Here is a 15,837-nt window from a genome sequence, read left to right on the forward strand (position 1 = left end):
AGTACCTCCCACCAGTAACTGCTCATAAAATGGGAATATTCTGAGGAGTGTAACTTAAGTTGTTCATATACCCATCATGCCTCAAAGCAAACTGATCATGACATCTGACTGATAGGGTATAGCAAGATCTCCTTAGGCTGACAGTGTTGCTAGGTCAGGTGCTAGCCTCCCTGCACATGAACAGAGGAGGCTGTCCTGAGAGTTGGCATCTTAACTATGTTTTTTTCTAAGCTTGACCTTTCTGAGATCATTTATAGCGCTTAGTATCTACATCTTATAACTTGCCAGCTGATTTACACGTTAATGTCCTGACTGGTTTTCTGATACTGTAAGTATCTAGGTGTTTATACTCACTGGGTGTCAAATCCAGTTCTGACTCTTCTACCACTCAACACATGGCTCATAGCCGTGTGGACATTGGGTATAAATACTTCTGTCATTTCAGACATCATCAGGATTTGAAGAGATGGTTCTGACTCACATCCCCACAACTATTAGGTGTGATGGGTCAGGATACATTGGCTTGTTCCCTATTTTCAGTTTAATTGTAAAATAGTGCTAGGGATTCTTTCATGGTCGTGAAAGATCACATGAAAGTGTTCTGTAAACTGTTCTATCATCTGGACAATACCCTGTAAGCACAGCTGTTGTCTATGATGTGAGGTTTGGGTACCCGTTATGTCACACCATCCTTTCTTCTCTTGACTAAAGGATTCAAGGAGGTAGACAATGTGACCAGAAGCCCAGAAACAGGAGTTTGGCAAAGTTAAGACACAGAGACTCGCTTATGTCTAAGGTCTGCTGTTTGTACAGAGACAGGGTTAGTTACTGCCTTTCACAGCTTTCCAAATGGGATCCAGAAGCTTGAGAAACATGCCACAGTGACCTTTCCCCTGAAAAAAAATGTGTCTCATTCCCTTCCATCATTACTTCTATTTTCCTTAAGACAGCAATACAGAAAGGACTCCACCAAAAATGTGGGTAGAGTCGGAGAGGTGGATGGGACAGTCGTGTGTCCTTTCCCTCAGCTGCAGCTGCTGATGGAAAAATGGAGAAAAAGCACTACCACTACGAAAATGCCCGGCCCAGAGAAAGGTGGATGAGAAGTGAGTCCTGCAGCATTTCTGCTCTCATAAGACTCCCAAGCAAGGGACAACGCAATCTGCTACAATCGCTACATTCTCCAAATGGGAAGGAGAGCTAGATGTGGCTTCTATATGCAAAGATAAGCTGTAGAAACATGGAGACTAGATGTGGAAGACCACAGGAATGGGGTAACTATGTGTCTTGGAAGCTCTCTAAATGATGATGCTTATAAGGGAAAAGCATTTAAGGAGCGATTTCATTTTCCACTGGCAAGGATTCCTGTTCCTGGGGAGGTTCTGGAAAGTTCACTTCTGTTTCTTCTTCTTCTTCTTCTTGCACTGGAATTATTTCAATTTCTTCTTCATTCTTTAGTTGGGGAGATACTCCACTTAGCTCAATGATTTCTTCTTTCATTTTAATCGTCTGTTCTTTTTTTTGTCCAGCTGATAGCAGAACCACATTCTAGAACATAAACAAACGCCTCTTGACATTTACCCTTGACATGCCTCCTAACACCCTACATATATTCAAATGCCAATTTATTCTCATGTTCTTCATTTAATTAGCCATATACTATAGATGCCAGGATTGGCTACTTCGACATGCACATTCTCATCAAATCACCTATTATTAAATATTGAGTCTGAGTTAATTGTTAAGGACTTCAGGCATTTGCCATTTTCCCAGAATAATCATACCACATGGAAAAATAACACCCAAATAGAGGAGTTGTATTCCAGAACTGATCTGCCATTAGTGATCATAACCTTGGGAAGTTAGTCTCAGTCTGCTGGCTCTCCATCCATGTAATGAAGGAATCAGTAATGGGTTTGATACGATAAGCTAAATCTTACCATCTGTAGTTCTGAGGAAGTTTATAAGAGGGTTGCTATTGGAACATTCATGTTTCCCAGCTTTGGAGACTCTTTGAAATACATTGCTTTGGAAGTGAAATGAGGTGAAGAGGGTGGGGAGAGAGGGGAGCACTGCAAAATCCAAGAAGCAGCGACTTTATCGGCCTCCAGCCTTCAACCATCCCATGTTACAGATTAAGTTGGAAAGGGCATGTAATCAAGGTATGTGTAAGAAACCCCTCCCCTCCCCCCGTAGGCTCAAAATTTTGAATACTTGTTCTGTGATTGGTAGAACTGTGGGAATGATTAGGAAATATGGCCTTGTGGGAGGAGATGTGTCACTGGGGTTGGGCTTTGAGGTTTCAAAAGTCGGAGCCATTCCAGTTAGCTCTCTCTCTGCCTCCTGCTTGTGGATCAGATGTGAGCTCTCAGCTACCGCTCCAGAGCCACGCCTGGCTGCTGGCTGCCACGCTCCTCCCCATGATGGTTACTGGCTCTAATCTTCAGGAACCGAAAGCCCCAAATAAATGCTCTCTCTTATCTCTGCCATAGGATGGTAACCAAGACGGGGGAGTGGGAGTGTAAAGTCAAGGTCAAGGAGAGCTGGTGGCAGGCCCACTGTGCACGTGTGGGGAACTGCAGGAGCTGCTGACCAGAGCCTCACTTACCCTTCAAAACATCTGCTGCCACTACTGGTGGTTTCTGTTGTCCGAAAACAGAGTAAAACCATTTTATTCCAATGGAGTTCCTAGTTTCAAATTTTTGTCAGATTATTCTATGTAAACGGCTCTTTGTAGATACTAATTTTTTAGAAAGATGTGGACAGGTAACTCCAACTTACAGATGTAGATCTGGAGCACACTCTTTTCCAATCATTTTCCACGACGCCAGCTGTCACAAGTTTCTGGAAGAAGGCAGAGATCAGCATCACTGACAAAATGCCCTGGAAACCAACAGAACAGAGGCAAAGATGAGATGACAGCAGATGCAGTGCTTAGTGCTCAGTGACGCCTGACGCCGGGAACTCGGTGAGCGCCAATTCAGCTCAGTTCTTCAGGCGAGTAAGCTGAACCGCTGCGGGGAATGGCTGCTACCGAAGGCAGCGGTTTTACAGCCCACGTGTCGAACCCAGCAAGAAAGTAAGGTGGGCTTAGGGAACTGAAGAATTAATTCTTTGTAAGAAAGAGTCCCATGTTAAATTCTGTCACCTTGGTCAGGTATGGTAGCTCATGCGTAGGGTACTTGCCCAGCATACTTGAGGTCCTGAGTTCTAGTCCCACTGTGTAAACTAGGTATGGTGGCAGGTGCCTGTAATCCCAGCACAAGGGGAGGTGGAGGCAAGGAGATCAGAAGTTCAAGGTCGTTCTTAACTACACAGCAAAGTGAAGGCCAGCCTGGATTACATGCAATCCTGGAAATTGGATCAGCTTCAGAGGATGTGATATCATACCAAGGAAACTCTACAACACTTGGGAAATGCATTGCCTTTCCCCTTTAAACTCTGCATTTCTTCCATAGTTTTATTAGTAATAATATTAATGTCACCAATGATATTAACAATGATGAATGATGAACACATAAAGTGTGGTGGCACATGCCTGTAATCCCAGCATTCAGGAAGCAGAGGCAGCCTTGTTGCGAATTTGAAGCTAGTCTGGGCTAAATAGTCAGCAGCAGACCAACCAGGGCTACACAGCAAGCCCATTTTTCAGAAGAAATAATAAAGTCACAGTTAGCATCTTCTGTACCACGAGTCCAAGTGCCTTGCTCATGCTAACCAGTTAGTTTCTCCGATCAACCCAGGGAGATACACAGTACCGCTCTCGCTCCCCGTGTTTTCCAGCTGCGGAAACGGAAGCAGCTTATGAGGAGGGTTTTTGCCCAAAGCCATATCCAGAAAAAATAGCAGACACAGACTACCTGGACCCAGAGTCAATGTTCATGATAAAATATAGCACGGTTCTTCTCCAGAGGAGCCCGCTTTCGTGCTTACCAGGAACACAGACTGCACGCTGTAGCAGTACCGCGTGGATGGGGAGTGCTTGTCCGAGGAGTTAGCCGGCTCACAGTTGTAGATATCAACATACAGGTTGGGAGCTTTGCTAAGATTCAGACGCTCCATTTTTAAAAAATGAGAAACTGTAATGTTCAGTATGTCCATGATTGAAAGAATTATCCCAGAAGTGGCAGCAAAGAGGCTCAGAGAGTTCATTATCACTTTTGCTTTGACCTGGAACAGAGGCAGGTTTGTTAATTCAGTTTGATTTCTGTTCAGAAAACCTAAAGCTGGGTGTGGGGTTCCAGCTGCCATCGGCCTGACTCACAAACATGCCACACCTGAATTCTGGTTCTGTTCTCCCTGTGGATTTTAGCCTCTCTGTCACTGTGAAGCACATCATTTAGTCTCCTTCTCCCTCCTTTCCAGTCTTCTCATCTTACTCAATCGCCATCCACCCAATTTACAAATCCATAATTCCAGCGATCCCTTACCCACACGTTGTATCCCTGAACTTCTTTCATTGTCTCCATCTCCCCAGATGTGCAGTAAAGACTTAATGAGCATCCAGATTATTATCACTTTGCATAATGAGGCAGTGGGCAGAGAGATAAGAAGAATTTTATATCACGACTAAAGATGGTTGATGTAGATATAGATAGAACCTTCTAGGTTTGTACCATCCACTAAAACAATGCATCAGCCATAATAATGCTTCCACTCCCTACTGACAATGTCACCCCCAGTCAGCTGTCTTCCCCCAATACCATTAGGGCAGATGTCTCTTGATACACAGGCCAGAGGACATGGTTGTGACTGCTCTGTCCTGCATGGGTGATCAAAGCTTGACATATCCCATGCCAAGTACCATGATGATATGGCATTATTGATGGCTGTTTCATGAAACACATATTTCATTCCTAGCTACATGACCTATTAATGGCAATTTGGTAGTTTTGGTTGTATTTGATATTTGTAAACACTTTGTCTCTTCCCCTAAATTGAATTTTTCGGACCGTGTATAGAGAAGAGCCACCCCAATCCTCTGAGAGCTTTACCAGCTCACAGTGACTTAGGTGAGCAAGAGAAGGTATTGTTAGGGGATTTTCTGCAGAGAAATTTGGTAGTGCGATCTGGTCCCCCATCCAGATTTAGGAATTCTGTATGTTACTTTTTTAAGATGCTATAAATGAATCCTCAAGGATAAGAACACACTGTAGGCCCTACAGATTCCATCATACTGTCACACACAACGCCCCATTTCATCGTTATCTTGATCCCCTATGTCAGGACTAGTCCCTCCATTCATGGAGTGAAAAGTCAGGGGTACCCCTGTATTCACTTACTCAGGGTTCTGACTTAGCTAGAACTTGACTCAAGCATATGGATCAGAACATTTTCCTAAACAGTGTCGGGGAGAAATGACTTTCTTTCAGAATATGTCAGGTCTATCATCTCTACAGGGGACTTAGCATGGAAAGACTGTAAGTGCTATCTTCTGAGCTCTGCCTTGGATTCTCTTGCTATGGATAGACTTAAGGCAGATGCCAGATGTAGTTTTTATGAAGAAAATCGCATCGTAACTAGAATGAGATAGGATCCTTTGCTCCTAGAGAATCTATGATCGCTAAGCTCTTCAAGGGTCCCCGGGACTTGCTTTCAGCTGAGAGAGTAGCCATTGTGTCTGGTGTGTGGGAAAGCCACACAATTACTTGCCAAGCTCTTCCTGGAGGTTTGCTCTGCTGCTGCTGCCAGGAGTGATCCCGAAATAATATACTGCAAAGAAAGTGGGGGGGGGGTGTGGAGGGGAAGGGGGAGGGGGAGGAAAAAGGAGCAGAGGGGGAAAGGCAGAAAAGGGTCACTGTTTTCCACTGACGATTTATTGAGAAGGAACCACCTACATTTTCAGTATCTTTCATTAAACTATGTGTCAAATTTTATCTCATTAAGTTATTTCTAGGTAGCTGTTTTTCTTTGTTATTCAGGCTCACATACCCACTCTGTACTGTTCAATCTCAGGGGACATTAGTTAGGAAGACAACAAGAGAGACAGAATTCAAACTTCTGTGTCAGTGAGAACCCTTTGGGCCCATATCATCAAATAGAAACATAAGAAATCACCCTCAGTAACATGATTTATTCCTTATCTACACAGACTGCAATTAGACTTAGTCACTAGTTTTAAAAACACAATTAGGACTGGTGTCTGGGAGACATAGGTAGGAAAGAACGCCAGTGTGAATTAAAACACTTATTCTCCTCTTTCTTAAAATAAAAAAGTAAATTATTATTTTATGTGTGTGGGTTCTGAGAATTGAACCCAGGTCCTCTGGAAAAGCAGTTAGTGTTCTTAACCACTGAGCCATCTCTCCAGCCCATCTCTCTAGTTGTAATAAGTGAAAATGTTCTTTTGGGGTCATAGTGATTTAACAGCTTTAACGTAGTACGTAAGGCCATACTTATCTTGAGTATATACATTTCACCAAAACGTTGGCCGCTATAGCAAGTAATAGTGATTATTTCTCAACTTCCTTTCCTAAGGTTCAAGTGCAGAAAAGTCTTACAACCAATCTACCTCCACCTCCTTTCTGAAAGCTTCAATTTTGGACTCAGCCTTAGAGGGATACAGTCATGAAAAGTGTCCTGGCAAAATCAACACTACCTAGCCTCATGGCACACACAAAATTATAAGTTTGGAAAACATGAACATTAAGTCGCCCAGAAGAGTGTTGCTGTATTCAGACATACTGAGGGGTTATTTGGGATGAGTATAATTGCATCAGGTTCCATAGTAACTAACAAGTTGTGGTGAGATGCAGGGGCTTAGACTGTTTTCATATCTCCCCTCCTTCCCAAACACAAATATCTGGTGTCTCCCACCCTACTGGAGTTAGCTGTGGAGAGACCTTGCTCTGTGCAGTCTTCCTTCCCTGGGAACAACCAGCAGAGCTCCATTCTGCAAATCCACACGAAGCATGGCCATGTTCAGTCACACGAGCCACATGGTGTGGTCGGTCATCTCCTCACTTAGCTGTGTCAACCCAGTCACCTTCTTCCTTCTTCCTGCCCACCTTACTTTCATCAACGCAGAAACAATCTAGATCTTCTTGGACTTTTCTCCCCTCCTTTAACATCTTACAAATGGTTGCTATTTATTCTAACTTACCATAATGCCTCCCCAGAGAGGGTACCATACACTCAGACAGATGGGCGCAAAGACCCCCGTGGGGATCATCAGCAGTCCCCCCAGGGAAATATGGAAGAGGCCATTCATGATCTGGACAGCCTGGGGAGAGAAGAAAAGTACTGGTGGTGAACTGAGCCCATCACTGGTGGAGGTCAAAGGCAAGGTGGGAAGCCTGAGACTGGGTTAGAGACCGTGAAAAGGTACCAAGTGGAGCAGTAACACCGCCAAGAATTTTGCCTCCTCATTCTCTCCCACCACACAGGGCTTTTCCAAGGAACAGATGTGTCTGGAATTTGAACAGTGGACCAGAATGGAAGGTCCTTAACCTCCAAGCCAAGAGATGCTATAAGGTCATCCTTCAGTGATCCAGGGGGTAACTCCCTTGTACTCTCTGGCTTAGCCCACTGTGTGAGACATAAAGAACACACACACTTAGATCTGCCTGTGCAAGGTAGGCTGAATCCCATGTATAGCCGGAAGCATTAGCATCTGTAGGCCAGAGCATCACCAGGGTGGGGAATGGAAGAGAACAGCCTTACCCCCAAAGCCTTGGATTCTCTCATGAAGAACCTTTGTGTTGGGCCCAGCAGTGAAGAGGGCCTCCTGAGGCTCGCCATTTGAGAAGGCTGCATGGCAAGGGGGCCTTTGGTAGACTGTATTGGGAAGGTTCCACTCACTGAGTTTCTGGGTGTTGTCATTCTCTTCTCAAACTCCTGAAAATAAAGCAGTCAGGTGAGATCAATGACAGAGTCTTGGGCAATCTTATCTTCTGTCACCATCTAAGACTTCTCTTAGTGTTCTCTTGATGGTGCCACTGAGGCATGCCATCTTCCTAGTAGCTTCAGGTGTGAGGCAAGGTCTAGCCCTATGCTCTAGGAAAGGATCTGAAGGGTCTATCTCAGTAAGGACATATGGGCCCAGGAGTCTGAGCTAGCATGCCTGCTAATCATGTCTGGACACATATTAATGTCCAAAAACCACTATGCAGTCAGTTACTCTACAAATGAGCTATACTCCCATAACAACTATGAATTTATGTTCATATGGATTTTTGTCTGTGCTGGTGCTTGAGCCACGGCCTTGTGAATGTTAGGAAAATATCACTGAACTTCATCCGTGATCTGTGATTTGTCCATCTGGTCCCTCCTTTGGTGTTCTTCTTATGATTTCTGCAAAGCATATTTTTATTGACTTGTTTATCTGTTTGTATCTGAACAGCATAGTGGCCCACAGGTGTCATGCCTGATTATGGTAAGGACTGTCCTTACAGTCAGGAAGGGATGGTTCTAGGCCTCTCTCTCCCTCCAACTCTGACTTTGAGCAGGTCACATCAAGAATGCTCTCTGTCGTTACACGTAAGATCACAGCCCCTGAGTCAGACTGTCTGCTCTTAAACATTAATTCTAATTACTCTGAGGTCCTGGACAAGTTCTCTGTGTCTCAGGTTCTTCAGCTCTAGACCGGAAGTAGTAATGATTCTTGTCTCACAGCTTGTATGTGATAGATGGTGACGGTTCATGTTCATGTGACTTTTTTCACCCAGGCTTAAACATTAGCTATCCCCAGAGGCCTTGTCTGAACCCTCAGCCTAGCACACATGCTCTTACATATTCTCTCTGCCTCCATACATCTTGCTCTGTTCACCACATTCCAAGTATTACTATGGCAAATTACTTGTTTATTGTAGTCTTCTCTCTACAGAAATAAATGACGTGGTTGCCTCTTGGCCAGCATCTAAAATAATGTTCATAGTAAAACTTCTCAGTAAGCATTGAAGGAATGATAGATTTATGCAAAGCATGCACATCTTAATAAGTATCAGCTGCTTTGTTGTAATTCTTTTCATATACGTCTGAGCTGTAGTTTCTACTTTATCCATTTGTAAAGTGACAACAGTACCCTTCTCATAGAATTTTGAACAGTAAGTGCACATATGTTTATGGGAAGAGGGTAGTGAGTGTCGTCTGTTAGTGCTCACAGTTGTATCTGAGGCGATGAGGTGATGAAGCACATTCTCCCCAGCTCTGACAGGCTAAGGCCACCCAGCCTTCTTCACGTGCCATTTGCTGGGAGCATTCATCCATTGGTTACTATTGGATGTCAACCACATGTATGCATTCCCTTGCTTTTTTCCTGTGCCCTGGGTATCCTCCTCTAGGACCACACCCCTGGCTCGTCTGTATTGATTGGAAGCTGTGGAACAGGCCTTGGGAATTAAGGCCACCCCGGCTCCCGAGACTTACGCTAATGTCTTGGAGAGCTGGGGAGTTAATCTCTTAAACTTCTGCCAGTTTTATCATTACAAGGAAATCTCATCTGGGACATCTCTTCTGAGTCCAGTAGAGGCAACAAGGGATTAATCATTGCCTCTGCTTCCCAGAGGAGAGGACAAGGGCAGACAAGTTAGGCAACTCACTTAAGTTATGTGTAACTACTAACGATTCGAAGTAAAGCCTTCAACTTCAACTGCAGTGCCCATGACTCACTACTTTGACTCCTGCGGGGGACAGTTCGGTTTCTCTTCCTTTCTCTTCAAAATACGCACACTCTGCATGACCTAAAGTGATACAGAACACGAGCTGTCTGCAGCATGGGCTTTAGGGAAGAGTTTCTCACTTGATTTCCCTCCTGTTCTAAATTACCAGATGCCACTTGGCCCCAGGGGAATCTGCTTCATGCCACAAATCATCGTGAGACCACCAACCAAACTAAAAATTATTTGCCTACCAAGGAATTTTCAAATGACTTCTGGTCTAGAACGAGAAAAAGCTCAGAAACCAGTTTGCTGTCATCACAAATAAGGATCCTGCCCCTGGATGTGGGGCATGCTTTTGCAAAGACCTTATACGTGGTTAGGGAGCCACTGATAGCGATGCTCATTCTGTGAACCCCAGGCCAGACTGTATGACTGTAGTTGTTTAATTGAGCATGTACTGTGTCCCCACGGATACTAGCTATGTTTTCCTCAGCCTTTTTTATACCTCTCTCTTTTAGTAAGCATTGCACTTCCTTTTAGTAGGTGCATAGAGGTCCCCGTAATTTTTCCCAATATCTTTTGGCAACTATGAAATGAACTAAAGTTTACTTAACTCCATTCTAGGGGACTAATTTTAGTGATGGTGACTTAAGGTACAAGATCATTAATTATTCGGGGTGATGAAGATGATTGGACTAGCATTGTAATTCCTCTGGAGTTACCAGAGGCTCCTTAAGTCTTGGTTCTGTATTGTTGCTGATATAAACCTTTTATTTGGACAAAGTCTAGTGGGGCTGTCTGTATGGGCTATTGGCAATAATTGAGAGAAGAACATTTTGTCTTTCTGTTAGAATAGTATCTTTCTAATAACTATTTCTCCAAAGTGTTGAATAAATATTACTATAAAATAATATTTTATAAATAAATATGACTGACATATCATTTTATGCTAATTATCCATCTCCCCCTTCTCACACACATGGGGGTGCTGTAGCTTGTCTGTGCAAGAAAATTACATTCAGTGGAAACACGTGAAATTAGAGCTGGTCCATATACTCCCACAAATGTAGATTACTCCACCTTTGCCTTATTAAAATAAATTATATAAAATGGCTTCAGTGGACTCCAGCTCACAGAAAAGATTGTCTGATAGATTAGCAGAGGTTACTGACCACATTGGTCGAAATGTGACGATACAGGGCTTTATTTTCACAAATCTGAAAAATGCTGGCACTGAAATCATGACTTGATTTGCTCACACACCGTCCCATTTTATCACGCACTGCAACTTCCACAACCCTTTTGACTTCCAGAGGCACCACCTTCTCATTCACAGCTTCATCTATGGTTTTAGTTTGAATAATCAGTTTTAGGTCCAATAACTCCATCATCTACTGCGATGCTTGAAGCCCCCAACTTCAACTTCCCCCTTTCCAAAGAATAGCTTTGCACTCATTCTCCCTCCCTCCTGCACCTATGACTGCAGGCAAACCTTCTTATACCTTCCCTTCTCAACCTTCTCAGCCCAGTCCCTCCCACCAGGTGCCGCTCTTTCCAGAAACCCCTTTTCCCGGGACCTACTCTTGCTCTTTTGTGGCATCACGCACATCTGTGACCTCTGTAAAATTAGGATAATATAAGACGTGCTGCGATTGATAAGGGAATAAATACTCAGGGAATAATTATTCCTGGCCCTTATCCAAACAAAAATGTGCTACCTTGTTCCCCAGTCCCTAACCTCCCATTTAACAGTCTCACAAGGTCCCCCATTACTACCCCATTTCCCTTTTCTTCACTTCAGTTTTGTCAAACTTTGCTATCTGCCACCTCCCCAACTTCCTCCTCGCTCACATTTTTTCAACCAGTTTCTGCCACTCAACTGAAACTTCTCTGTAAAAGGCCTTCTCTGGGCATAGTGCCTTGGTTCACTTTATTTTGCCAACTGTTCAGACTTAAGAGGTTTAAACGAGGGGGCTTGTGAGATGGCTCAGGTCATACGTCACAAGCGTGAGGACCTAAGTATGGGTTTCAGCATCCACATGAACTCCAGCTGTGGGAGCATACCCCTCAGCATCCACATGAACTCCAGCTGTGGTTGCATGCACTTGTAACTCCAGAGCAGAAAGTCCAATCCCTGGAGCTTGTTGGCTAGCCAGTCCATCCAAATTCATAAGTTTCAGACTGAGTGAGGGACCTGTCTTGGGACTGAAGAAGGCATCTACCGTGAAGCTCCATCTTCTGCATGTGTGCGTGGATGTGCACAGACACACTCAGGCTTGGAGGCAGATTTTACTCTTGCTCCTTCAGCTCCTTCCCATATCCAGGCACTAGCAAAACCACCCTATTTCCACAATTGCAGTACCGCTCACACATGGGCCTTTTCTCCACGTCTCCTATCAACTGCGGATTTATCTTGATTTCCTTTCTTGGTAGAGCACAAGAAAAACGATCTTGTGAATCAAACCAGCTATCTGGCTTATTGGCAAGGCTGATGGCCCAGGTTCCCTCAGAAAACTGACTCCTGTGGTTATCCTCTGACTTACACACACACACACACACACACACACACACACACACACATTCTCTATGAATGTTTACATTGAAGTTGATCCTTGGAGACAAAAATCAGCTAAAACAAGTGGAATGGAGCTAGATTCTGCTTATGGCCAGGATTGTTTCCTGATTTGGTCTCAGGCAGTCCTAAAAAGATTATTTAAGTTTGATCTTCATGATGCAGAGGGCCTTGCTCCTGCTCCCATTTTTATGGACAAGGAAATTGAAGCAAGGAGAGGTTTGGCAACTCAGCCAAGGTTATGCGGCTTCTATGTGGTAGAACCTGGGTTGAACCCAAAACGCTAGAGACTTTATCTCCATGCTGGCATCTGCTCACCACGCATTGCCTACAGCCATTTTGAGAGGGCAGCAGTTAGGAGGAGGGTGGCACAGCCAGCCTAGAAATCACCACAGCTGAAGTCATGCTGCCCTTTGAAAGTCTCGCTAGGGCCACCCCAGTCTGAAAGACTCTCTATTCTCTCAAACCACGACTCTCCTCATCCAGCCTCCCCTTTTCAGTCATTTAAACAGAACAAGCTCATTCCTTACCTGGGTCTCCAAGTCTTCAAGGCTCAAGGGCCGGTTTAGACAGGGCTGAGTCAGCTGTCCGCTTCTCCTATCTCAAGTTCTTGAAGATGCGTGAGACAGACCAGGCCTGGAGCTGGTGCCTCTGATTGACACCAGGTGACAGGAAATCAGCTGCTTCTGCTACCTTGAGACTTGATCCAATCACTTTGCTTTGATAGAAAGGATATACAAAAAAGTTTTTGCCTTACCGGGAGGTTTCACTTCTTGAAAAATACCCCTGGGGCCTGTCGGCTGTGCTTCATGCTACCTTAGTTAGAAGAAGTGCTGTGGCCACCACCCTGGAAGCAGCTGTGGGCGGTGGGTCCCTAAGGGCTAGGAGGGTGCTAGAAACTCTCCAGAGATGGGCTGCTTGGGACGGACTTTACCTTCACGCTTCACTTTTAGGGTTGAGCAGGTGGGGAGGCACCCATGCAAAGACTCAGAATCCCCGAGCAGGTCCACTTGGGAGCGGTGTATTTGTCGCCTTTCAATCACGTTTCTCATTTGCTCATACACTGTTCTGGTGGGCTATGGAAATCTTGTGTCAAATTTAGCAGAAATGGCCTGAAATATCATTTGTTCTCCATAGCACATGCACCCAGAAGCGTGAGGCAAGCAAGCTCTATTTCGGGTGCTTTGAACTGAAATGCCACGTTTACATACGAGCCCACCCTTCTCCTCCACCTTCCTGCTGCCCTCTCTCTGTAGTACAGCCTGGAGCTGTATGGCCCAGTTCAGGGCCAGGTCAAGGAGGTAAGTGGAGTGAGTTGGTGGCATGGGGAAACTCTAAATATCTGGAGGAGAATAAAAGATTTTTCTTAAGGATATTATTATCCTCTCTTCCATATATAACCTCTATGCTCATATGTTAGGCTTCTTAATAATTTTTAATTTCATTGTCAATTATTTCATTAGCGATGTAGAGGTGTGTTACTCTGAAGGGTTGACACACAGGAACTATATTAACTAATCTGAGGCTATTCACCTCTCTCTCGCCTCTTTTTCCCCCTCTCTATTTAAGCTGGTTTGGAGACGTATAATTAGGACCAGTGAGCAGAAGCGTTTCTGGGGAGGCTGGTTTTGGTGGAACATACAAGGGTCATCCCTCCATTACAGAAGTAGTTTATTAGTGGGACAAGCTGCTGTTTGGGTAGAGAACACACTGCCACTCAGAAAACTCAGGTGACAGCCTTTTAAGTCACCAGTCAGAAGTGCTATAGTGAGGAGGGGCATGAAAATGGCAGGCCCTCAGACTATTAAAGATTCTTGGGCGTGTATCTGTTGTAGTGTGTCAGTAGATATGATGATGTAATGCCTTAGTCTGTTTTGTGCTGCTCCAGTAAAATAGCCAAAACTTTTGCAAATTTATAAATAACAAAGGCTTATTACAGTTTATTAGTCTGAGAAGTTCAAGGTTAAGGGCTCCACGCCTGACAGGGCTTTTGTGCTCTGATGTCCCACTGAGAAAGGCATGAGGGCAAGAGAACACACACTCGTGGAGGGATTGGGGATGGGTACTCGCTAGTTTCCTTGGTGACAGTGTTAGCGTTTAGAAGGGCAGAGCCCTTATGGCTAATCACCACTTAAGGCCCACTTCTCAGCAGGTCACAATGGGAGCTAACTTTTCTACTTAAGGTCTTTAAGAGTATGCTCAAACCAGGCTCTCCAGGCTGGAGATGACTGTGAGACCTGCAGCTTGTGTCCAGGCATGGTGGGTGGGTTAGAACTATGTACCTTTCAGTGCATTTGCGTGTGGGAGCAGGGTGAGGCCTTGAGGATGTATAGCCTTTGAGTCCTGTCCCAGGCAGGATGTACAACCCGACCTTCGTATCTTTTTCTAAGTTCCATTTTCTTTGCCTTGGGATGTTTATTCTTCTTGTCTTTCTAGCCAGTGAGATGACCTTGTCTCCATGTGAATCCTCCCAAACTGACTCGAATTCAGGTTACATCTTCGACTCAAGTTGTCTCGGCTGGTTTGGACTGAGCGTGCTCAAATGCCCATCACAAGTAGGACTTGTCAACCTCACTGCATTGGACTCTCCATTTTCTCCTGCTTTGTGTTTGACATTTTTTTTTTTTTTTCTCATGGTTTATTTTTTTTTATATTTAAAAATTTCCATCTCCTTCCCTCCTCCTCCCCCCTCCCTCCCCTCCTTCTCCCCTTTCTCTCCCCTCCTTCTCCCCCTTCCCTCCCCTCCCCTCCACCCATACCTCCCCTCCCTCCCTCTCAAGGCCAAGGAGCCATCAGGGTTCCCCACTCTATGCTAAGACCAAGGTCCTCCCAACTCCCCCCAGGTCCAGGAAGGTGATCGACCAAGCTGAGAAGGCTCCCACAGAGCCCGTCCATGAAGAAGAATCAGAGCCCAGAGCCATTTTCCTTTGCTTCTCAGTCAGCCCCCGCTGTTGGCCACACTCAGAGAGACGGGTTTGGTCGCATGATCCATCAGTCCCATTCCAACTGGAGTTGGTGATCTCCCATTAGTTCTGTCCCACCGTCTCCATGAGTGAACGCACCCCTCTCGTTCCTGACTTTCTCCCTCATGTTCTCGCTCCTTCTGCTCCTCATCGGGACCTTGGGAGCTCAGTCCAGTGCTCCAATGTGGGGCTCAGTCAGCTTCCCCATCTGTCGCCAGCTGGAGGTTCCCTCACGGTCCTGACTTTCTTTCTCATGTTCTCTCTCCTTCTGCTCCTCATCAGGACCTTGGGAGCTCAGTCCGGTGCTCCAAGGTGGGGCTCTGTCATTTTCTTCATCTATCGTCAGGTGGAGGTTCTATGGTGATATGCAAGAAATTCATCAGTATGGCTATAGGAACTGGCCTTTTCAGGCTCCCTCTCCTCAGCTGCCCAAGGAACTAACTGGGGGCGTCTCCCTGGAAACCTGGGAACCCCTCTAGGGTCAAGTCTCTTGACAACCCTCAGGTAGCTCCTTAAATTCAGATATATGCTTCACTGCTCTCATATCCACCCTTCCTATATCCCAAGCACCCCATTCCTCCGAGCTCCCCCCCGCTCTCCCCTTCACACTTTTCTCTCCCCATCTTCCCTTCTCACACCTGTCAGATTGGCTAAAATCCAAAACACCAATAATAACCTTTGCTGGAGAGGTTGTGGGGTAAGG

General features: G+C 45.1%; 1 protein-coding gene across 1 annotated transcript; it reads right to left on the bottom strand.

The window, feature by feature from the left end:
* Nucleotides 1-150: 150 nt before the first annotated feature.
* Nucleotides 151-12,765, bottom strand: Ms4a1 (membrane spanning 4-domains A1). Its single transcript, XM_038309935.1, has 7 exons — nucleotides 12,702-12,765; nucleotides 7,663-7,836; nucleotides 7,103-7,222; nucleotides 5,653-5,712; nucleotides 3,934-4,170; nucleotides 2,782-2,883; nucleotides 151-1,548 (listed from the first exon to the last, which is right to left on the bottom strand). Exons 2-7 carry the CDS (start codon nucleotides 7,819-7,821, stop codon nucleotides 1,330-1,332), a joined length of 897 nt encoding a protein of 298 aa, XP_038165863.1. The 5' UTR covers nucleotides 7,822-7,836; nucleotides 12,702-12,765; the 3' UTR covers nucleotides 151-1,329.
* Between the last annotated feature and the right edge of the window lie 3,072 nt (nucleotides 12,766-15,837).

The sequence above is a fragment of the Arvicola amphibius genome, chromosome 1, assembly GCF_903992535.2.
Source record: "Arvicola amphibius chromosome 1, mArvAmp1.2, whole genome shotgun sequence".
Taxonomy (NCBI): Eukaryota; Metazoa; Chordata; class Mammalia; order Rodentia; family Cricetidae; genus Arvicola; species Arvicola amphibius.